A 26381-nucleotide genomic window follows, 5' to 3' on the forward strand; every position below is an offset into this window, starting at 1 on the left:
ACACATACATGATATTTACAATTTTTAAATAAATTATTTTCCAACCAATTTTAATATATTTTACCAGCTAAATGTTCATCTTAGCTTCTAGTCATGCCAGGAAGCAAAACTGAAAACTATAAGTAAAATATTGTATTTATATGTAAATACATAGTTATTGGCAAGTAGGGTATATTTTCCATATAGTTCTTAATAGGAAGAATTTGAGGCTGTATTAACCTCTTTCACTTCCTCTTAACATTCTTGTTGACAGTGATCTCAGTAATAAAGTTATCTAATGGCTCACATGGGCATTTCATACAATGTATGTAGTAACAGGCAGAAGTCATATGCTTGTTTAATCTTTCTAAGATGGAGCTTGTAAACTCTTGCACAGTAATTCCCATCTGAAGGCCTCAAAGTACTTAATGCAGGTTGTCAGTATCTTTTAATATGCTATACAGGTATGAAAATGGAGGAGCACATAGGAAAACTAATCTACTCAAAATCAACCAACAGACTTGTAACAGAATTGGAAACGAAACATACATCTTCCTAGTGTTTTTCTGCTGGGCTACAAATGGAACAAAGGGGAGTTTTCCTGGAATCTTATTTAATTGTTACCTGGAAAAGTCGTATCAAGAAATAGCATGAGTACAGAACAGAAGAAAAGACATACCTCATGGTGTACAAGAGCGTTCCATCATCTTGGATTCGTAGAAGCTTGTTTGGCATTGTCATATTATGAGCCACTGACTTCTTCCCATTGTGAAAAAATGTATCTGGGGTCCAGATTTTGCTGGCCATTAAGTTGTTCAATCTAAGAATGTTCATTGGGCCCTTAAACTTTAATCTCTCATCCTTCCACCTCTGACGGAAGAAAACATCTATTGTGTACTCCTGTAATGGAATAAAGATATGCTTTTTGACACAATGAAAAATGTATCTGCTTTTTGAGGACCAAAACAGAAAAGCTGTGGTTGCAAAATTCCTTTGGTAAGATTGTCAGGGAAAAACAACTATCAAGTGAAATTGTATAATACTGAGAATAATAAACAGGAACTCAAAGTACTATTGGTATGACACTGTCCTTCACAACTGCTAATGTTGTCTGCATATCAAACCCTTCCAGTATTTAGATTTCTGTACCACATACATATAGTATCCGTGACAAAGGTAATTTCAATAAACTTAGTTTTTTACATTAAGAAATAAGAAAAAATCCACAGAAAGATATAGCATTACTCATGTAGCAGATGCACCTGTAGGAGAATAATCCGGCATTTCAATGGCATGGAGAAGGGCTGAGACTGGAAGGAAGAAAACAAGCCTATCCATAAATTGTAAAATATATGCAGGCAGATGGGTATAAGGAAGATTTTTGGAAAAGGAAAAGTAAGGACCTATAGAAGTATAGATTTTATTAGCAAAAATACTTAGATAAGGAGCAAAGCTGATGAATAACAATGGACCCACACACTGCTGAACTGTCTGCTTTGACGCCTAATCTTGGGAAGGAAGGAGAAAAGTATGCAAGCAAAAAAACCTGATGACCTAGACCAGATGCCTGTGTCACACAGCGCTAGATATTCCATCTGCTATTTTTTGTTGCTTTTCTAAAAAAAAAAAAAATGTGCTGATTAAACATTGATAATGTAAGTTCATTAACTAACTTTAAATTGAAACTGTAAATTGATTAGTGGTTTGTTATTGTCAGCACAACACATAAATTGGAAATCAAAGACCATAAAAACTTTGTTGGAAATAAACTGCATTCTGTGTACCAGCAAATGTTACCTTGGAGCAACTTCAGTTTTGTTGGACAGGTGCAAAATGGGCCCATGATTTCAAAACATGACTGATTTCAAAACATTACAACAGCCTGTACTATTACAATTACTCTGCAAATGATGCAACTTAAGCAACCCGTCTTTGAGTATACTATCTTTGAATGGACAAGTCCTAATAAAATTCTACCAATATAAAATATTCAAGTTATTTCCAGACAGAAGTGATTGGAAGGAACTTAACAGTCCTCATCACTTCTTGCTGTCTCCCTTGTGTGCTGAGCAGACAGCAAGAAGTGATAGCCCATCTCAGTTCCTTTTCCTCATGGTCTGAATTTTTTGGGTGGTCCTTTTGGGACCCAAGAGTTGGACTCGATGATCCTTGTGGCTCCCATCCAACTTGAGATATTCTATGATTCTATGACTCTATTCTCTGCGAGCCCAGGAGCTCAGAGGGTCTTTTCCAAGATGGAGACAGAAGGTAAGAAGATCTTTATGTGGAATAAAGGAAAGAAAATTCTGTTATCTGAAATCTCATGACAGGGGTAGGGGAGAAAACAGCTGTAATTAAGAACTGTGACAGATGCTGTGAAAGGAGGATCCTTTAGGAATGATATAATGAGGTACTTGTAAACTCACTTGACAAAACACACAAGCCCAGTTTTTAGCTATATCAAGAGACTTTACATTCCATAACACAACTTTGTTATTTTTCTAATTCAAATTATAGTTACTCAAACAAATATTAAACAAAACTGATACTACCATACATTGAAAATTAATTTGTTTGGATTTCTTTAACATCAGTTGTTACTACCTATAATAATAGTTGAGTAAACATATCTGTAAACAGACACTGCTTCATGACTAATAATTTGCCCATTTCTCTGTAACAGACGACATTGCATAGTTCTGCTTTATTTTCTAATTTATATGTTGTTTGCTAACTATCCTCTGACTTAAAATCCCATTTTCAAATTCCAAGTTACCTAACAGTTCACTTATGGACCAGGGAAAGTCACAAAACACATAAAATAATGGAAGACCAAGAGCAGCAAAAACTGCATGCTTGAAGCAACAGGGGGAATATATGAAATTTGGCTGGAAACAGCAGGTAATTCAAGGAAAACAACTGCCCTAGAAGCTTCCTTTTAATATCTGTCTAAGGGACTTTGCCAATAAATCATTGCTATGCATGAGAAGATTGATGTTTGAGGTATACAGAAGTGGAAAGAAGAGCCTGAGGGAGTAAGTCTTTCAAATCCCTCTAAAATTCAAGAGAAATAAGTGATAAGTTCTACAAGTTCCTTTGAAAAATATCTCCTGCACACAAATGATTAGAATGTAAAGTTTTTGTAACGTGTCCATCAAAAAAGAATTTCAAAGGTCCCACTTCTTCACCGTCTTCCATCATATATAAAAAGAATTACTAGAGATATGAGAGAGAAGAAAAAAGCAGACATGAAATGCCACTAAATCAAAACAGCAACACTTAAAAAAAAAAAAAAAAAAACACATCTGATGTCTGGACACAGCTTAGGACGCAAAACAAATAGAAGAAAACCTGATCTGCAGACTTGAAAGTTTACACTGATAAATCCCAATTTATCTACAAGTAATTCTGCTCTCTCTATTGGCACACTTCCAACCAAATCATGCCAGAAAACTTTGTTTGACAGAACATCTGATTTAGAAAACGGAAAGAGGGAGTTACCCAAGGTCTGGTGTGAATGATCATGAATATCACCTCCTTTCATTCACCACAAAGCAATAAAATCCCACATAGGTCTTAACTTTTCTTCTTCTAGACATCAATGCATTTGCAAAGGGAGTATTGGGATCTCAATTTTATACAAAGGGAAACTAAAGCATTGAGATGACCTTAACTTGTTTCAGTCCATTTACAGAATGATTACAAAAAGCAAAGTACAATACTCTTGAATCCCAGTGCTGTATTCACTCATCCATGCTCCCTCCTGAACCAAATCTATTCTACTTATGATCATAAATACCACTATGATGATTACCATGCAACCAAAACAGGAAGCTAATAAAATATTTTGAATCTAATCAGTATGATAAAAAGTCAGCATTTACCCAAAGATTCTACATAAAGGTTATGTAACTATTTCCTATTCCATCTATATATCATTTTGTGGTAAATGCTGTGTAGTGTTTATTTTCCAATCAAAACTAACATTCTGTTAGAAATGCAAATCTGGATTATAGAAAAAAAAAAGACTCAAATTAATATATATAAAATATATTAAATATTCATTTAATACAATCTGCAGATATTCTCCTATATGGAAAAAGACCACCATGTCTCTGGACAGTACCAAACTCTTGTCCAGTGCTGAGTACACTATCTCCACAAAATCACAGCAGCATACTTCCAGAAGTACAAAGGACTTCTGTGATCTCTTGTAGACAAGCAAATGCTTCCTACTGATTTATGTCTGAAATGGTGCTTTTGTAGCTGGACTCTAATACTGAGCAATTAAACATAATTCAAATATGTATTATACCAGCTTACACATAATTTTAGGGAGAGGATGGGATTCTGTAATAGTACTGTAATAGTACTAAGAAGCACTGAGGCTCTGCTAGTTCACTGGTAAAAAGAATAAAATGGTGAAGGAACTCTTCTCGTAATGCACAGTAGTTTTGCACAACAATATGCACAGTAAAAAATATATATATTAGTATCTCTGAGAGAAGCTTTAACTGAGTATAAGCAATCTCTTCTTATATGACAGTCGTCTTTTTATTATTTTTTATGTTCTTTTTGCTAAGGCTAAATTTGTCTGGGAAAAGATCAGACAAAAACAAAATCTACTCCCATCCTCTCAGATAATGGTTTTGGGATTTTGTCAGTGTTCATATCTGTAGTAAAGGTGGAAGTGTTCCAAACATCTCAAAATTGCAAGTGTCCATTAGCAATCTGTATTGTTGTGAAGCAGACTGAACATTTTATTAAATCACCTCCTGGAACACAGCATTTTTTTTAGTGAATAGTTCAGGCCGGAGTTCCTCATTCCCTACTTGTAAGGATTTTTCTGAGTAAATTCTCTAAAATGTTTGGCCTTTTCTTGTCAACCGTTGAAGCTGTCAACTGACACATATATAACCACAAAAGCAAGCTTTAAATACTGTAAAATAAAAGAACAAAAAAAAATAAAAGGTAAATTAAAAAAAAAAAAAAGAAGAAGAAGAAAAAGTAAAGGAATTGAAAATAGCACATGTATCTTTTTATGGTTTTTTTAAAGACAGACGAAAATACTGTAGTTAACACATTGGTAATATAAACACAGGACATTCATGGACCTAAATCTTGAATAGCTCATAGGGACTTCATATTAAATTTTACATAACTTGTTGATTTTATTTCTCAAAAAAGCATAATTCATATCTACCTCGAGGCAAGTATGTCTTTTAGTTTAGTTTAAAAACATTAACAACATTATCATGAGACTAGTATTGTTGAATGGCTGATATGTAGCCAAATATCAAAACCACTTCCAAGAAAACAAAGAAGCAGTTTTAGAAAAGCAACTCAAAAATTGCTCAAAGCAAACTCATCTGTTTGGAATCTGAGCATTTTGGATACACCTGAATTTTTGTTATAATTTAATATTTGTGTGTTTGAAGAGTGCAAATGCATAATGTAACTTCTGCAAATTAATTTTCCAAACTTCCTCAGTAAGTATTTAGATCTATCTTTTGAGTGAAAACTGAAATCAGCTTTACAGCAGGAAGAACAAATCTTAGTTTGTTTTCTTGGTCATTTAATTTTCAGTGGGATAGATTTATCCATGGTACAAATGTACACAAGAGCTAACACCCAACAACGTTCTGTATAACCCAATAGTTCTTAGAGTACATAGTTGGATGGTTCTTGTTTTGTCTTGACCTTGGCCTGCCTAGAACATTGGACAAATAATATTTCTAATATGTCAATCATAAATAAATCATAAATATGTCCAAAAAACCTCACTCATCTAACGCTATTAGAACTGAAAGATTTCTGGATGCAATTCACTCTCACAAAATCCCTCAACACTCTAGTCACAAACACTGACTACTCAGGCTCTGTAGAAGTACTGTTAGTACATTAGCTGTGTATCTAACAATAAAACTCACTGCACAGATTTATAAAGGGAGTTAATTTGTCCTTTCCCAAAATTTATCTTCTGACATGTATAAAACACAGAACATAGAAGAAAATAGCAGACAGACAGATACTCCTTTCAGGTTTTTGAGAGAGGTGAGTCTTATACACTGGTGAATAGAAATCTTGAAAATATTACAAATAAACACCCTCATGGAGCAGGGCTGAGATTTGAACTGCACTGTTGGTTATTTTTTAACAAAATCCTCAACAGCCCTATTAAAATCTTAAACATTCTCTTAACAATAACTACATTTCAAACAAACCTTCATTCATTTTTAAATATATAAATGTCTGCTAGATATTTTTGACTTTTAGTACTATAAAGAAAATGGGGTATATTTCTAGGGAATTGTAGCATGATTTTCCTCTATTTGAAGAATTTACTTCAAGTCTTTTATTTTTGCTTCTTCTGTCAACTTCAGTCATTTTCGTCTAAGCATTTAATCTAAAATAAGTATTTGAAAAAAATCTGGAAAAAAATGTGTTTAACCAGTTTGAATGATAGCGTCTAAGGGAAGAAAATGTCTTCTTATTCATATCCATTTATGAAAAGGTGATTCTCTGAATGGCTCTGTTTCCATAAAAAAATGACTCTCTTTCCATAGATCTGATACAGAATGAACTCTGAGTCTAAAATAAGCACTGAGGAGAGATAAGAGAGGAATGGGAAAGATATAAATTGGGCTTACTTAGAGACTGAACATTATTCACAATACTGTCACTGAAAATACAAACATTTCTCGTTACCCTTTTTTGTTCAGACATGGAGAAAGAGCAACCCTGAAACACAATGGATACCTGGTGCCAGGGACAGGAATCCAAATAGAAAGTACATTGGGAGCTAGTATCAGTGCTTGGGCACAGTCTCTGACAAATGAAACTCTGATATTGATCCACTTGACAGGATACTGCACAGGAAAACAATGCTTCCCAAGAGGATAAAAGGACAGAAATTGTGCAGACCATTATGTGAGGTATCCTCCTTAAAAACTGCCTATGGATTTCCCTGCCAAGGCAATGATCTTGGCCTATAATAAAAGGGAATAGAGCTACCAATTTACTGACTTTTCAGAAATATATCCGTAATAAAAAGACAACCTAGATGCTCCCCAATGTCCTAGAGAACTAATTGTATTTACCATTTCTGTTTGCATTTTAGTCTTAATTTACATTTCTGTAACTGAACTAAAATAAAATCTACAGTAAAATAATTGCTTTACTTTTTTTTTTAATCTTTGGGAAAAAAATCATAATCGAGCATTCCCTTATTCTGTCTGGACCGCACATCCCCTCTAGAGCCTCTTCCCAGATATGAAACCATACCTAATAATCAGATTTTGAAGCAGCTAAAACATTAAGTTAAAAAAAAAAAAAAACTGAAATACAGAATGGAATTACAAAATCTGAAAAGCAGACACAGAAAAATAAATGTGATCTGGAGTTCAGCCTCTTCTCTGAGGAACAATCCTCAATTGCAGCAAGAGACGTTTTAGCACTCCTTGTGGTCATTTCTGGTTTGACCTTCAGTCTTCATTAAAAATTGTGTACTGGCTATATTTGAAAAATCGGAAATGCGTCTTGAAATTTAATTGCAAATTGACAATATGAAAGGCTGTGTTGCAATGAACTCATAGATGGTCTAGGTATAACCATCTATGCAGAGAAATGTTCATGTTTCTCGATGCTAGAATGAAAAACAAGAAGTCTATCAGCAAGAGATTAGGAAAAAATATTGTGTAGAAACACAAAGAAAAAATAAAGACATAAACATAGTAAACAAAACTCTCCAAATACAATAAAAAGCTAAGGTTAGAGGTTGAAATATAAAACTGTTAGTTTTAATATTACACAAAACTGATTTACGTCCTGCTACCTACTAACTATGTATTGTAGGGAAGTAGGAAAGACAGTTCCCAGTGATAATTAGAAAGCCTGCTGTGAGGCAATACTTTGCAAAAGCTTGGCTGAGTTTTCCTCTCAGCAGACCTCATATCAAGGTTCTCAGTGGCTATATGCTCTTTCTTATATACAATAACTGTTGCTGGAGGAGCAAATAAGCTTTCAATTTTTGTATATATTTTTTCCTCTCAAGCAGATCAGCACTTATATAGCTACCTGGGAAATTTTAGAAGCCAGAGTGTTAGGTGAGACTGGAAGGAAAGTAATTCTGAGAAAAATCTGTAAAAGTAATTTGCTTGGAGTACTAAAACCAGAGCTATTGGCATATCTATAAAGCTTTGCCAATCTATCAGACTGGGATTAATATTATTTGCTAATTTTGAAAAAAAAAAATCAATTTTAATTGCTTAAGTTAAATCATTTCCATTTTGTCATCCTGGGGACCATATTCCAACCAAAATTATCCTTCACTTTAGAATTTTCAGAAATGAAATAATTTAATTAAAAATGTTTTAATTTGCCACTCTGATCATAAATTAACCTTATAATTCTCCTTAGAAAATTAAGAGATGCTTTGTTTTTCAATTGTTCTGTTAATTTTGGGGGATTTGTTCTGTTTTGTTTTCTTTTGTTTTGTTTTAAATAATGAAGCTTTTCTTCTCTCAGGCTAATGTCAAAGTAAATTTGTATCACTGATCTGGCTGGAAGCCCATAAGGCATAGCATCATAATAATGAACTTAAACATTTTGGAGAAATAACATCTCAAAAAGACAGAACAGTGAAAACAAAACCTGTTTAATCCCATTTTTGTTTTCCTTCTTTGATGCTCATTAGTTTGAAAAAAAAATCCTTTGTATATTGGCATTTTCTTTGATATTACATACTGTGGGTAATATACAATAGCATTTTTATAACACAGCTAATATGGGTGCAGCCATATTTTAGTCACAGCAGTTCACTTGAATTGCAGGTTGCAAAAAAGTTCTAGCAAAGATTAAACAGATTTGGTAGATGACTATTTGGGGCAGAACAGAGAGTAGCATTTTCTATTATTATTATTTATTTAGTCAAAATGTTAATCCACAATGAGGATCAAAAACTTTGACTCGAAACATGTTTGCAGAATAATCTGAGCTTCAGATTTTACCTCCTGAATTTATCAACCACAACTTCAGCTAGTCTAAAAATGGTCAGAGATCAAATTTGCCTGGACTTAACTACTTTATGTCAATTACTTCATGCTACTGGAAAAAATACAGAGAATTTGTATGAAATTCTACACTACAGCAATCATGCTGAGTCACAGGTTGTACACAATAACATATTATCATTAATGTGAACTACTGTACCTAGTGAGGAATACAGAAACCTCACAAATTCCTCACAAATAACCCAAAACCAGTTAAGGTTAGGATGACATTTTATCAGCTTTTTGAATCAACACTGATATGCAACATCAGCGTCCTTAGACCCAATCAACCTGTAATTCAACCTGTAATGTTCAGTGTGCCACCTCTCTGTTCCATGCTATAATCACATATCGACCATCTCCAACAGTAGAGAGTTCCCTTTCTGTTTTCAATAAGCTTTCTTCCTAAGTACTGTTGCTTTTTATAAGATGCTAACTGCCAAAAATAAATAAATAAAATAAAAAATAGAAGAAGAAAAAAAAAAAGGCAAATAGATAATGCAAAGGGGTGCAGTCATATGTCTGCTGACCTTCTTTGTTAAGAAAAATCCCAAGGGAAGGAATTCTGCTGGCAGCAGTGACTGTGAAAGTTTTGGACAACAGCAGTGCCCAGCTTGAAACCCAGATGGGACTGAAGGCTTCACTCACACTGTGCAGACAACCTCAGGGGCTGGAACCCAACCTTCCTAAAAAGCCCTGCAGTTCAGTTTGGGCTCCCCTGAAGACTTAGGAAGACACGGGCAGAAGCCAAACTTATTTTTCAAGTGAAAGCTTTCAGGAGGAAACTTTAAAAAAAATTAAAATGTTCCAGTGGTCACAACATTTACAGAAGAAAATATCCTTATATACACAAAATATCACATCACTATAACATCACTATAACATCACTATACAGAAAATATCTGTATAGTAGTTTACATTATCAATTCAGTAATGCAATATCTAAATGAAAGAGTACTCATTGTATAAACTCTAATGTTACCTTTGCATCTGACAGAATATGGGATAATTTGGAAGTTATTATTTCAAAATTTATATGTTGAAATTTTCTAATCTACTGCTCATACATTTCAAAATGATTTAATAATTAGCTACTTAAGTTAAATTAACCCTGAAACTTGTAGCAGTAGGTATTATCTACTCTTATCTACTCTTATCTACTTTTTTGTAAATAAACCTCCCCATTACAGTAACAGCTGCCATTCTAATGTACCACAGTCTGCTTCAATAATACCTCTGAATACAGCAGTTACAGTAGTGACATCAAATAACCTGAGAGCTTACTGTGTTATCATATCTGCCTGTGTAAACGGATATTCAGAGTTCTCCATACATTTACACACTGATGTCAAAAGTGTTCCAGGAGCTTGGTCAAGGAGCTTTCCATTAATGCCCCATTTCACCACAAGTGACCTGCACAGCCTTTGATAAATCTTCCTGTACCACAAACATCACATCTTTAAAACTGGCTTAACTTCATCTCCCAATTTTTCAGGAATGCTGTAGATGTGAGGACTGTGAAGTCATGCTATACTAGAGTAACAAGGTCAAGTGATGTTCATATCACCTTTGCCTATAGTGTGGATACCCATTTTTTATAATTCATGATAAACAAGAATCAATTCAGAAACTTAACGTCATTAGGAAAAACACCTCAAGAGAATCAGTAACACATGCAGTGTCAAAAAGAAAACAAATATGCCTTTTTTTCTATGAAAACAACTTTTCATGTGAAGCATCAGTAATTTATTCTTCGCAGTGGAAACAAAGCTCAAAAAATGAAACCATCACAAAAAAATAAAAAAATAAAATAACAGAATGTATTCTCAAAAGCTGTGATTGCTAGTCAGTGAACAAATACCTTTAAAAACACACACTGCACTATAAATAATATTCAGTTCCATTGCAACCTAGCATTTAGAATCAAAATGCTTCCTGTTTTGTACGATGCATAATGTGAAAGTTTTCACAGGAAAAAAAAAAGTAAAAAAAAAAAAGTAAATATAGACTGGTTTTAAAAATATTAATCTTCTTATGCATATACAAAGATAGTGTGTTATATTTCATATATTATCAATGATGTTTAAAATTCTTCATAAATAATTTTATCACTTTTTCACCACAATTACACATAACCTGCTTTGTGTATCTCACTTAGTCCTATGTCCATTCATCTGGTATCATGTCTTAGAAACATAATAACCCAGATACTCATAGGGCTCTCATATTGTAAAGGACCAGCAGGGAGCGGTAAGGGCAGCTAGATGAACTTTCTGATTATGTCATCCTTCCCTTCTTTCCTATCAGAGGTGTTTTATCCATGAAGATCTTCCTTACTAGTGCAACACATTCTCCCTAATCTGCATCTGATTTGCAGTGAGCCTACAAAGGACCCCTTGTCTCAGAGTTTTTTTCTATTGCTGTTTTCATGAAAAATTGTGATCCAGAGCAATATTTTTATATTTTCTTTCTTTATAATGTCACTGACTTCATTTAGATGGTCCCTGCTAACACTAGTAGACCCAGGGACTACGAAAACCCTAAGCACTCAACAAAAACTATAAACTCTTGGTTTGGGGCTCGTAAGAATATAAGGCCAGAAAATCTTGCTTCCCTGAAATATTTTTTCATGTGTTATCATTACAGAAATTTTTGCTAAAATTCAGTTCACAAGGTGATCCACTGATGACTACATTTATATGAATTTCATTTAAAAAAAAAAAATCCATAAAAAAAACTTACCAAAATAGTGGAAATTTTGATAAACCTTTTTTCCACAATGTTAGTTTACTAAACAGTGCAAATGATGCAGGACAGATTAGTAAAACCACACAATTGGTGCTGATGAGCCAACTTCCAAGCTAAATTTCAAGAGTATTTTTGCAAACTAACTCCAGTCAAGTCCCACATTAAGTGTACTCTTACAGTGCACTTTCCAGTTTAGTTTCATCTAAAAGGAATCCAGTTTGCCCACCTCAAGACTGCTCCAGAATATGAACCATAAGTACAGTCAAGGGGGACAATAATCAGGAGATTCACTGGTAAAAACTGAACAGCTAATACAGATGTACTTATCATCTAGGGCCTATAAACCAATTTCCATCTTTGGAACTTCTGAGATTTGGTACTTCCTGACTTCAGGAAAATTGCTCCTAATCTTCCCACAACAAATGAAAGCAGAATACAATTTTAAAAGCAAGTTTATAGCATATCTCTTTACATCTTTTACTACACATGCAAAAGACTCAGAAACTCACCATATCTGTGTCTGAAACAGGTCCAAAACTGGTCACATAGATATTAGTGAAGACTTCAGTAATACTATCTGATTAAAAAAAAAAAAAAAAAGTAATCACTTTAAATCTATAGTACTTAAAACTCTCTATAAAAAATTATGCAACATTTTGAGCAAGTTTATGCCCTTATTTATTCCTCTGAACCAGAATCCTGTGGTAAATACTTGGCGTCTCTACCCCACTTAATTACACTGTGATTACAAAGAGGTTATCAGGCCAGAGTTTGTCCCCCTGTGTAGTTCATTTCACTTAAACGACTATACAGCTATCAGAAACATATTTCCCATATCTCTACCAGCAGAAATGATCACACTGTATTGGACTGAATGAGGTAGTACAGTTCTAAACATATAATGCCTTTTTTGCAGAGGTATTATCTCTGTTTTTGCAGATAATTCCTATTAAAGGCTTTCTAGTTCAAGGCTGTTTTCTTCATCCTAAACAGTTTTTTTCAAAGCCAAAGACAAGAAAGACGTTACAAAACAATTACAGACTACACCAAATGTAACACTCGACTGTGTTCTATATTTGTATTGGGTATTTTTTAAGTGGCATGCTTTAGCATAATAGTTCTTTCCCTTGATACATGATGGTCTTGAGATACTGCTGCGGTACTGTAAATACTGAAGAAAAAAAAAAAAAAAAAAAAAAAAGTGCTTCCCAATCATTGGAGCCAGACAGCCATGAAATCAGAATATTAAATATTGTACTGCAGGGAAAAATAATTGCTGAGTTTTCTGTCTTCAGTTTTCAATTAGACTCAAAACTGAATGATATTCACTAAGAGGGATAGCACACTTGCAGGAAATTTCTCACAGCCATTGCCAGCTGCTGTCTGCATTCAAGACAGTCAACACAAGGAATTCTCTGCCTTAAAGCCAGTTGCTGGCTGGATAAGAAATATTTGAATACAACTAGCTGCATTTTGACTCAACCCAGAATTTTCCATTCCTAAAAAAAATACATGCCTGTGACATGACTGATCCTGCTATGGTATTACCATTTCTATATTTAAGCATCATTTAAAATGGATGGTTAATAGTTTTTATATTGCTAAAAGCTACCTTTTGACAAATATGTGGCACAGATTTTGGTTGATAGTCGGCTGAATATGAGCCAGCAGTGTGCCCAGGTGGCCAAGAAGGCCAACAGCATCCTGGCCTGTATAAGAAGCAGTGTGGCCAGCAGGTCGAGGGAAGTGATTGTGCCCCTGTACTCGGCTCTGGTGAGGCCGCACCTCGAGTACTGTGTTCAGTTTTGGGCCCCTCGCTACAGGAAGGACATGGACGTGCTCGAGCGAGTCCAGAGAAGGGCGACCAAGCTGGTGAGGGGTCTGGAGAACAAGTCTTACGAGGAGCGGCTGAGGGAGCTGGGCTTGTTCAGCCTGGAGAAGAGGAGGCTCAGGGGCGACCTCATCGCTCTCTACAGTTACCTTAAAGGAGGCTGTAGAGAGGTGGGGGTTGGTCTGTTCTCCCACGTGCCTGGTGACAGGACGAGGGGGAATGGGCGGAAGTTGCGACAGGGGAGTTTTAGGTTGGATGTTAGGAAGTACTTCTTTACCGAAAGGGTTATTAAGCATTGGAACGGGCTGCCCAGGGAGGTGGTGGAGTCACCATCCCTGGAGGTCTTTAAAAGACGTTTAGATGTAGAGCTTAGTGATATGGTTTAGTGGAGTACTTAGTGTTAGGTCGGAGGTTGGACTCGATGATCTTGAGGTCTCTTCCAACCTAGAAATCTGTGATACTGTGATAATGTGATTTTATGTGTAATTGTACTAAGGCCAATAATCACTGCCCTCTATTGGAAGAAATCAGCAGTACTCACCCATGACTGGAAGAGCTCTACCAGCCACCAGGCAAAGGCAAAACTTGTTCCATGTGTGGCTGCACAGAGAGCACTGTATTATCAAAGGGATGTAGCTGCACCCAAAGCAGAGATGGAGGTGATACAGTGCTTTCAGTGAACTTCTGGAGCATGATGAGAGCACACCCCCACACTTTCACTTTTAAGGAAACTTGAATTTGCTTCCTTAGACCAACACTAGACACATATTCTTTAGAATATAAGACTTGGTAAAGCCTTTCCTCCAAAAAAAAGAACCTTCTTTCCAGGACTGTCATTGCTTTTCAAGCAAATAAATAAAGGCTGACTGTCACTGTGTGTCATTCAGGCACTCTTGAAAGTTCAGAAAGCACATTTTCCCTGCACATCTTGAGAGTTGTTTATTTGTGTGATAGAGATCTCAGTAATTTCTCCTGCAGCATCTACAAAAAAAGCAGAGTTGATTTCTACTCCAAAGAGTTTACAAACTAATTTTAAGTCAATGGACAACAGAAAGTGCTGTGTCTGCACCGTTCTTAATATTCAACAAACATAAATATGTGTCTGGCTGAAGTATAATACTGAAACAACAGGTACAGTTCAGAAGACTAGTGACTGCATGGTGCCTGTGGGAGACTCTACAGAAAAAGAATTACTCTCTCCAAATGGTTACCTGGCATAGGGTGAGATGCAATGGAGAAGTGACAAGACAGACTACTCTTCAGGGGGTAAAACAGTGCTGCAGGGACTAACTGCGAAATTTGGCCTGTACTGTAATGACAACACACAATCTCAATTACAGTTCCACAAAAACCAGTGCTGTTACAAATATATGACTGACAATCAAGTATCCCAACAGCAAAGAACCAGGGTTAATTTCAATTATACTGGTATAATCTGAAGGAACTCTGTCAGAGGCAAGAAAATCACTTGGCAAATCTGAATCTCAATCTGTTTCCTTCCCCTCCCAATCCACCCCCCCCCCAAAAAAAAAAAAAAAAAGTTATGGTTGAAGCATGGTCCTCTTGTAACTTCACCCTAATGATACCAGTTTTTTGCATCTGACATACTACTTGTCTTTACAATTTGCATGTAGTAAATTAAAGGACATAAACTCTTCATGTTTACCTTGCATTTTAAGTTTTTATATTAAAAATAAATAAATAAATACTATATCCAATCACATTATTTCTGTTTCTGGATACTTCCTGTAATTGTTGAATTGTTATTACAACAGCCTGTAGATTCCTTCTGTTGGTGTGCATTAACCACTTCAAATCAGGGATCCTAATTATCCTTGAGTCAAGGACTAAGACTGAGGGACAGGAGGAGGAATGGATGGGGGAAAGATGAGGTATGCTATCCAGAGATTCTCAGCTGTAAGAGCTTCATTTTAGGTCATCATAATTAAGATAAGTACTTCAATGCATATAAAAAGTACTGGGGCAAATTCATCCCTGATAGCCTCAGGAATGAGAATGAATACAAATTAATCATAACCATTATTTTCTGTCTGCTAAAACTGCCTTTAAGCCATCATAGCTCCAGGTAGTGATGACAGAAATAAGTTTCAACGCAACCAGTTGCTTTTCCCTGAAGTGAGGGTTCATCCTAACTGCAGGCACTCCACCAGGCTGCTTCTCAGGCAAGAGTCACATTGCAGCTGAGAATGAAGGGAGTGAGCAGAACATCTTGAAACACGGTATGAAGAGAACAAGAGAAGTTGGAAAGTTACAACAGATAAGAAGACTGAGGGAAAAGGAAAGATAAACAAAAACAGAGCAAAAGAAGATACAAAAAAAAAAAAAAAGACTGAAGAACAGAAAAGAGGAACTGGCGGACTCTTTTCTGCCTCCTCTCAACATTCTGCATATTTTACATTTCTATTCATATCCTACTTACAAGGAAAATGGTCCTTAAGAAGCAGAAATGTAATAAATCTTGAATTATTCCAGTTATAATCTGTTAATATTAGCAGACTGAGCCTTGTGCCTCTTCATTTATTAGTTTACTTACTGTTACAACAAAGATTCATCTGAATTACAAATTTGAATGCAGTGTTTCGTAATCATTATCTATGTAGAAAAGAGAACCCTTTTTTGCAACAAACATTCTAGTTTTCACTTTGAAAGAATACATGCTTTTCAAATAAACTCCGAATTAGAGCATATCATTTTGTCCCACTAGTAACTTACTGAAAACAATTCAGAGAAAAAAGGACAGTTTCAGAAGACTTTCTGATGAGAATTCGTCCAGCAGGCACCACAGCTACAGGCTTTATATAACTCACATTCTGTTAAGAACAGCACTAGTTACCACAGTCCCTCTTAAATCACTGGAGATTCAAACAGTTCTGTATCATAAGTACTTCTGCAAAAGCCAGAGTAATGTACTCAGCTAATAAATGTTCAATGCAACATGCTTTTGTGTACACATCTACAGTTTATTTTTGTGAGAAAAAATAAGGTCAAGGTTTTTCCAGTATAAAGTCTTTTTCTTAAATTGATATGTCAACACCTCACTGAAAGGCCTGATTTTTGAAAGTGCTTAAATCAATGGAAGCCTAGTGCTTTTGAAAAACAGTCCAGTTTTTAAAGAACTGTTTGTTGGGAGGAGTGGTGGCTAACATTTATACTTGTGATCTCTTAAGTTATTCTGAATCATTTCCTTTAAAGGTTGAAAAATGAACCAGGAACAGGAAAGGGTAAAAATGTAGTTTCCACTTCTGATGTTCCCATTAAGGGGAAAAAAATCTCAGGTATAGAATATGATATATTCTATCATTACACATGCCAACATTACACAGACTGCCCTGAAATTCAGCAAATATAGCTCAGCTAAAATAACTTTTTTTTTTTTTAATGAAAGCAGCCATAGCTGTTAAAAGAGAAATATAGCCTTATCTGACTTAGCTTAGGCTAATTTCTCAGAAGACAGAAGCCAAAATTAGTTGAAAAGAAATGGACAGTTAATAATAAAGAGAGGAAGAAACACCCATCCTAAAAAAAAAAAAGCAGTAAATGCAAGAACTGTTAAGATCATGTTTCAGATGATTCTCAAACACTGGTTTCTTCTGATTCCCTTTCCTTATTTGATCTGTCATGCTATCGATATTGAAAAAAAATAATCAAGAAATTAAAAAAGTATTAAATACACCAAACAGCAGAAGATTTATAGATCATATGTATCCTTAGCTGGAAGGTTTATTGTGTGTTTGAATGACATTTAGGATTTTATAAACATTAATTATAATAACCTCTCTCTGAAGACAATAATTCTACTATCTGCATTTTTCCATACTTGGGAAGCTGAAGCAGAAGGATTAAGCAAAGTATAAAAAATACGAAATATAGGTGTTTGCCAAATCTGGATTTAGCTGTCCAACATTAAATATCCAAATTGAAAAATGCTCACTGACTTGTCAGAAATTATAAAATGAGTTCAGAGCCTAGCTGGAGTTGGTATCAGTATCTTTGTCCACTTCACCAGCTATCCTGTTCTTGGGATACCCTCTCTGGTGGTATGATATACTACCAACTTGTTCCTTAGCAGAAGAGCTGGCTCAGCTAAAGTAGACCACTTGGCAGAGAATTTGCAGTGGCTGAAATGTAAATCAATCACAAGTTGAGTAATGCAGATGGTCAGAAAAGTCATATGAAAAGGTTCCTCATCAACATTTACCAGTTGTCAAAAGCAGAAACTTCCACAGTCAATTCAGTTTTGAATGAGATCCTTTGGAACACCACATGCCAGGCAGTTTTCAAAACCTTTCTGCTTTCTTTCAAATGTCCTTTCTCATACTTTGAGGCAGAATTTTCTTGAAACAATTTTTCTAAATATTTATCAAATTTGAGAATAATATTTGTTTTCCTCATTTCTTCTCTCCTCACATCGTAATAATCTACAATCCTTTCTTCACAGAGAGTAGAACGAAAGCATGAATGGCTGGTTCTAGGTACATCTAAAACCAAATAAGAAAGGAGTGTGCTCATCTTGAATTCTTTGGAGTGAACCATCAGGAAGGTTCTAGATGTTCTGTTGCCAAAAAAAAAAAATGGCCACATTATCCATCTGTATGAAAGGGCTATCTTCACATGAAAACAGGCTAGTAGATTGGGTTGGAATTTTTATGTATTCAAACTTTTAGTCATAGAACTAAAACTGTAAGTTCAGGGTTTGGACAGCTAAAATAAAAGCCAATCCGCCTGAAGTAATCCAAAACCATCAAAAATACTTCTTGGTGGGACAGAGCTTTTAAAGTATATATATATATATATATGCAGTTTTAATGCATGGCATGAAACAATTTCTCTTTCTCTTAAAAACATTATTTTAAATGTAGAGTAAATAGTACCCAGGAGAACACTGCAAGACTAATTGAAGGGCTGCTACAGCATGCATAAAAATGTGAAAATGAAATACTGTTCTTTAATTACGTCAACAAAAAATAAAAAAGGAGATGGACTTGGAGTGCTGTGGGAGAATTAATGGAGGATTTCTGAGTTTTTGTGGAAATTTTGTCAAAAGCTTGATGTTAGTTTAATTATTTTGCTATTAAAAATTATTTAACTGGAATTGACATTGTTCTGACATTGTAATATGGTCTCCAAGGACATGCTTGGCAGTGTTGCCCAAAGGCTTTGAAATTGTCATTCATAATACAAGTCAGAAATTGCACAGGTGAAACAGCCAGGGTCTTAATCCATCAAACACTGTTTGAACTCAACATGCTGCCCTTATCTGACAAGCTCTTTAGTGTGTCTGTTGACAGCTCAAGTCACTCTCTGGCTGGAATAGAATGAAGGGTCAAAGAAGGTCATGCAATGTGGAGCTGTGAGAGCAGTAAAATCCATAGGAATGCAGATATTTCAGAATACTGTTCTGCCAGTTCTTGTTTATATTTTGTTTTGGCGCTTTATATGACAGTTTTATCTAGCCAACTACTTACCATCTCCATTCATTATCCACTGTTAACTTAGAACAGTTTCAAAACTTCATGGACATACACAAATACAGTTCCAATTTGTAAACTGAAGTGGGCTTTGCAGAGGAAGCAACTTCACTTCTCTCCTTGACATGAGTGTTTCACTTCCAATAGCTTCACTGTATCCTTGATCTACTGGCAAGACAATTTCTTAATATATGGAAACTCCTCTTTCAAATCTCCATCTTTAACAAAGTGTATGTAGAGTGCTTGCCATTAAGACCTAGCAATACCTAGAAGAGTGACTGTTAACAGTTACTCTCTTTGTTCTCTTTCGTATAAATGAAAACAGAATCAGGCCCTGTATTTTATTTCTTGTGGTGTTAACCAAAACAAGAATGTGCTCTCTGCTACTTTTGTGGCAAAACAGTGGTTTGTTTGAACACTATCTGTAGCAGTTTAACAGTATAAAGGATAATCTGACAGTAACCTAGAAAAGGACAGAGGTTTATGCTCCAGACGGACACTTTGGGCAGTGGCGAGGGAGCAATAATCTACTACACCCAGTAAGAGATGCCTTTTCTTCAAGAGATCATTGAAGTTTTATTCACATATAATCCACCTGTGTTATGGATTAAAGAACTCCATCCTCTCAATCACTTAGTAGGACATTAGTGGAAAATCTGAAGAAAGGAGGAAAACATATACTGAAGACATACTGGAAAGACCCAGGAACTGACAGCCAGTAAGCCAACAGACACAAACAGACTTCCCTCTGAAGAGCTTTTATCAACAGACATTACATCATACACTAAATACACAGCTACATGTGAAGACTGTCAGAGACCCTACAATGGCCTATACAGAACTCATGAAGTTGGACAACCCATGAAAGCAATACAGTACCCTTGAAATAAATACCATTGTGTCATTCAGACTAACTGAATTCCTGGTCCTGAGTGGGAGCCCGTTTTTGACTTAGAATTTTTCTTATACAAAATAATACTTATGATTCTGAAAGTGAACACAGCCTGTCTGAAATAAAAGAAAAATATAAACTCTAGGGGAGATTTACTGTAATACAGAACTTCAATTAAAAGTAGGTATATTTTTAGAGATTAGTATCTTTAGAGACATATATACATTATCCTGGCTAAAATCATTTAACTTAACTGTCAGCATCCTTTTCTTCTGGAGAAAAATATATGACTTGGTATAACATTTTTCTGGTATGTTTTTAGCTTACGTCTTTTTTAGGTATAGGTTACCCACGAAATGTGCACAGAATGAAATGTAGGCATATCTGCAATTCACATAATGCGATATTGTCTCCATAGTCAGATAATTACTGCGATTTGTCCTGCATGTAAGATACTGGTGCAAACTGTAAAACAACTGTTTCCACTTAGCAAAATAAAAATTAGAATTTCTCTCTGTGATGATAAATTTACACATTACAAAGACGATTTACACATGCATATGACAGATTTGGGCTTTAACTCTCACTCAAAAAGAAGAAAAGAACATAGATCACATATACAAATGTTATCCTTACTAATTTCCCTTCTCTCTCTACCAATAGAACTTTAATTTACAAATCTCATTGCTTCAAGAAGCAAAGTTAAATATATTTCCAAAGGGATCTATAAATGAAAAGCTTAGATCCAAGTGATATTTGAGGCACAGTTTTAACTTTATTGTGGGCTTTCTACTCAAGTTTAAGAAAGTCACTGAAGGGTAGGGCTAACGACAGACCTTGGTGCCCAATTATCCTTTTAAGTACATTGGACAAGCTCCGCAAAGCTGTTTAAACTTCAAGTTTCCACTGAAATCAATAAAAGTTAATCTGAATGTCTCAGTGGTCCAGATCATAATGACTACATTTTGCACTTATATTTGTTTGAATCCCCCTTAGTCCCAAACTCCCGTCTAACATTGTCAGTACCTAAAATTCCCTGACTGCTTATATTTCCACCTTAAGGCAAAAATATCCTGATGCTGCCAAGCAGCCTAAAGAACTGGCTCTCAACCAAGTCCCATTGAGTTCCTCAAATTATATATAATTACAAATTTACTGGGCCAGAAAGACACTTAGAAAGAAAGCTAGAAAACAGAGAATGATTCCACAGCCTAGCAGTACTCATGGGATGTAGCAGACAGAAACTGAAGTCTCTGCTCAATATCTAATTATCTATACAAAGCAGAACAATTCCTTTCAAAGACTGAGGAAACATGCCCTATGTTAGAAATTCACCTTTGTGGCCAAGACAGACCCTGATACACAGTAACTGAGTTCATGTCTCTGCTTTACATCAGTACAAGCACATGACAAAGATGCTATCTCTCTCCCAAGTTTTCATCATCCCAAGCTATCAGCTCATCTCACAGCTCTGTTTTCAGGAGATGAGGAATAGCATGAGCTCTAGAGGGGGCACAACAATGTGAACAGAAAAATTAGAGATTGGTAGCATTTTCTAACCCAAACTTAGATTTTTCACCTGTGTTGGCAAGAAATAGCTTCTGCTGCATGCCTCTCTTCAGCACTTTTAATTGCTTATCTTGACAGATCCACACTGAGTTTATTGGCTTTTAAGCTGCTTTTACAGACAGTTAAGGGTATGTCCACATCACTTCCAAGGTGTGACAACATGTCTAGCTTTACCTATGTTCCACAAAGGAAACCTGAATGTTTGAAGCAATTAATTCCACTGTACGTGCGGTGTACAAAGCTAGGCATTGCCAAATCTAAGTCTATATGGGGCAAATTGGCCAAAAACTGAGAATGGCTTTACAGTCCAGCAGTAAAAAATATAGGTCTCACTCTGTGCTCTGATACATGAAACATCCCCACTGGAAGGGACAACTCTCCCAGAGCAACCAAAAGCCTTATGTCTAGTTAACACAGTTGGAAAGTAGGAGACGTGGATTCAGATAAATTTTCCGAATCAGGTAAAAAATAAATAAGATGTTTAAGCGAGAATGTACTGCATTCCTGATGAGAAGGCTATTGTACTGTCTGGCGCAACCCATATCACATCAGGCCAGCCAATGAAACAGTGTCTAGCTTGAATCCTGCTGCTACTTAAGCACAAGAGAGGGCTTGAAGCAAATCAGAAGTGCAAACACTAGATACTCTTGGCCATTATTGTTGGACTTCACAGACATTTGGCACCTCAAGCAACTTTTTTTACAATCTCAGTATCAACTGCCAATTAATTAAAATAGTAATTAATTATTAATTAATTTTAGAAACTTAGATTTTAGAAACTTATATTCTAAAGTTTTTCTTTCTTTTTTAAAATGTTTGAATTTGATGACCTTTATACTTAAAGTCATGGGACATCCTGTCAAACTCTTCTAGGCTGATTTCAGGTTTAACCTCTGTACTTTATTCCAAGTCACAGTATTTACAGATCATCACATTTGACACACTCGCACTGCCAGCCCCTTCTGTACTCCAAAACACATGTCCCGATAAAAGTATATAATTTTAAAACAGCAGCATCTTTACATTCTCTTTAGAGTCATGAAGTGTCTGAGTCTGAAATTTTTCAGATGTGCCTTTACTGTTCCTCATCTCCTGTAATAAAGGCCCAGGCATTATTCTAACCAAGATCACTCAGCCTTTATTTTCTGCAGGTTGGATTTCAGGAACCACTTTGTCTTATGCTGATAACATGTCAATTTTACAGTGGAAGTACAAGTTTTGAGAGGTGTCTCTCCTTCAGTGCCTTTCAACAGAAGCAAATTCTCATAATTTCCTGAAAGAGCATGAGAGATCCCTTCTGCACCAAGGAGATGTGAGATGGCCACAAAACTCTAGTGACACACTGGATTGACCAAAGAATTGTGATAATACATACAAGATTGCACCCTTTGGCTACACACTATTTTCCTAAGCTAAAACAGACACTGTCCCAAGCGCTTATTATCCTTATTAATTACATAATGAATATTTGAGTGGCATGCCACAAGCCACTGACATCAGTGAAAAAGGCCTTCCATGATGATTGCAGGCTTCAGAGGAAGCCTCTGGAGAATACCTATCTCTGTGATCAGCTACATCCAAAGAGCTGGAACCCTGAAGCTGAAAGAAATTGGGATGAAGCTCTGTAAACAAATCTTGTCTAATCTGTGGCAAACACCCATTGTCATCAGCTATCAGCATCTCCTCACGGCTTGCTACTATCAGAGCAAGGTATGAAATTCACAGGTTCCTAAATCCCAGAGGCTGAAGGAGTTCCTCTGGGGATCAAAAGACTTAAGAAGCATTGAAAATTATGATTCTTTCAGATCCAATTATAGTAAGTACACAGTTACTAAACATATATACTACATAGTCATTAAAAATGGAGCTACAATTCTTTTTTCATTTGCTAGATCTGCACTTTGCATCCAAGCTTGAGAGGAATCAATGGCAGTAAAATGTACTGCCTTTATTTAACAGAGCTGTATATTAGTGGGCACTCGATTTTATTTTTTATTTTTTGCAGGAGCCTCAAATGTATATTTTAATAGGTAACACTGTCTAAAATACTATAATCATATTTCAGAAGATTGTGACACAATTAAAAAAAAAAATAGATGCCATGCTAGTCAGCAGATCCTATTTTAAACCAGCTGAAAATAACTATAAAGTACTAGAGATTAATGTTTACCTAGATTATTCTAATGTTCTCAAAAAAGTTAGTGTGGACTTACTAAAATCAGCTGAATGTAGCTTGTATGTTAACACCCCAAAATACCCAGAGTGCATGAGAACTGACAAGCATTCTTTACACTTTCCTAATCCCTGCAATTGCTGATATGAAGCGAAAGGAGAAACAGAGGTATGGACTTTGAGACACAGCACTAATCAGACTGGCTGCTGAGATGCCTTCTTTTATTCTTAACATATTTTGTTTAGCAGGACAACCCATGGGATGACCACAGATAATAAGCTTCTTGCTAAACAGGAGAAACAATGAGTTCCTGGTTTAACCCAACAGAGATTATTTATATTAATACTTAAATCAAACAAGTAACCCCTGAATGAGTTAAAAATATGGACAGTTATGGGGGCAATTTTTTTATTTATTTATTTTTTTAATCCCACTTCAACATGATACAGACTTGTCAGTTATTATTCTGTTATCCGGTTAATAATAAAAATGGTCTTACATTAAGGCTGTATAATGTGCCTGCAAGAAGTGTACTGAAGGACGCAAAAGTACCATGGCTGAGTCTCCAAGCTACTTTACAGATAGCAGTGTTTCCCAGAATCTCCTCTAAAGCACACTCCCAGAGTACTCCCAGAGCTTGGATTAAGCAGCCTCCAATTCGTCTTTTATGGTTGCTAGGACAAAAGAATTCCCGTCTGGCTGTCCGTGGGACTTTCAGAACCTGTTCAAGCTTCTATATGTGGACAGGTGTATATACATGGGACAAGATTTTCCTTTAATATTAAATTAACAGTTTTGTACAGGCAGAAAATACAAAATGATTGTCTTGGCTACACAAAACAGCATTATTATTTTTTTTAAAATGATGGTAACATGAGTTTAATTAGAATCAGTGAAGTCCCAATTTCTTAATGTACATATTCTCCTAAGCAGATACTTTGGCTTTCTGAGAATGCAGACAGCATTTACTACAGAATATTATCTTAAAACATTTAGTTAATTTAAAATTAGCCTTTTATGCAGTAGCAAACAAGATTATCTGTTCATTTTTCTTATGGTCAACTGAACACAAAATTCCTGGCAACAAGAATATAGAATTCTCTAACTTCTTTAACACCCCACAGACTGAAAGGAATTATTCAGGATGCGACCATTCCCTTATCTCAAACAACAGGCATTTATATTTCTCCCTCTCATCTTTATTTAATTATTAAATTTTCCAGGAGGAAAACTGTTGTTCAGAAACTATATGAGGCAATGCAGTACCAAGTTCACATTTAAAGATCTAGTATAAAGAAGTTAATGGTTTGGTACTCAATTAACACTGGGGACACTAATAAAGACAGTCAGTGAAATACAATGGCATACCCTCAGGATGACAGAGGGTTTTTATCAACACAGCACTTAATGTAAGGCTCAAACTTCTGCTTTTTCTCATTTATATACTCTATACTACTGTTGCTCCTCAACTTCTCATGCAAAGGGACTTTTTTCCTTTGATTCATTGTGGAAAAATATTAGTGACTTCAAATAATGAGAATGAAAAGGCATCCAGAGCAGCTGTCAGATTGTCAGTGAGGAAATATCTAGAACATTAGGCTGATCTACTCAGGGCAGGTATTGTCCCTCCAGCCCACATCTAAATTCTCAAAGACAAATAGACTATCCTTTCTCCTCCTGCTCTCTGGTGTTCTGCTGAAAGTCTTGCACACTAGAGGGAACGGAAAGGGATGACATTAATCACTCCCAATCTTTTCACAGAAGTGGTCTGAAGAATCTGTTATTTCAGGACAACTAAAAATGGATGCAAGAAAGAAAAATCAGGGAATGTGTAGGAAGATAATTACCTCTCCTGGATGAGAGAATTAGTTCCGAGCAATGGAGACCAACAAAGAGATGAAGCATTCCTAATGACAGGGCAATCTTTCAGTTATTCATTTTTTTTCTGCCATTCAAGTATTTACGGGATCAGGAAGATGTCATTTTTGAAATTAAAACAAAAAACATGATAAATACAAATTAGTAACTCTGGGAAACTACATTCACATGAAAGATCCCAAATGCAAGAAATCTTTGTACACTTTGATGAAAAACAGTGTGTCAAAATAAACCAACAGAGCATTTAGAAGTCATCTTTCCAGCTGGAATATATTTTCTGTATAAACCTCTCCATTCAAGTCAAATCAGTGTTAGAAATTACAGGACCTGTAAAACAGCACAGTATTTGGACTTGAAGACGTGGATTTGTTCCATCACTGGATGATCAAGTTGGATCATACTTCCCTGTTATTTCACCCTTGTGTACCTTTAGCACTTACGCAAATGGAAAGGTTACCTCTTCTGCAAAGTAGTACAAGTTCTCCAATACACTTTCAGTGTCACTGCTCTGAGAGCCATGATGAACATACAATAGACATGTATATTTTATAGCATACGTGAGTTTTTAACCAATAATTACTGAACTACATGTTAGAACATAATGATAGTCAGTGGTCCACTGCACTGAATTTGTATTACAATCAATTCTAATAGCCATATCATTAAAGGTTACGAGATACATAACAAAGTTTGTATAAAACTAAGCAGACTGAACATGGGGCATCCACATTTTTTCCTGCACAGGTTGCAGATCATGACTTTTGATGCAGGA

The 26381-nt window shown here is 35.6% G+C and overlaps 1 protein-coding gene across 5 annotated transcripts in view; it reads right to left on the minus strand.

The window, feature by feature from the left end:
- GABRA2 (gamma-aminobutyric acid type A receptor subunit alpha2) overlaps positions 1 to 26381 on the minus strand; it is a 59956-nt gene that overhangs the window by 19860 nt on the left and 13715 nt on the right. For all 5 annotated transcript variants that reach the window (XM_013172689.3, XM_013172690.3, XM_013172691.3 and 2 more), the window contains exons 4-5: positions 12287 to 12354; positions 659 to 879 (exon numbers count right to left, since the gene is read on the minus strand). In XM_013172689.3, coding sequence (XP_013028143.2) covers positions 659 to 879; positions 12287 to 12354 — 289 coding nt within the window. The remainder of the gene's footprint in view (positions 1 to 658; positions 880 to 12286; positions 12355 to 26381) is intronic.

This window comes from Anser cygnoides, chromosome 4 (assembly GCF_040182565.1).
Source record: "Anser cygnoides isolate HZ-2024a breed goose chromosome 4, Taihu_goose_T2T_genome, whole genome shotgun sequence".
Taxonomy (NCBI): Eukaryota; Metazoa; Chordata; class Aves; order Anseriformes; family Anatidae; genus Anser; species Anser cygnoides.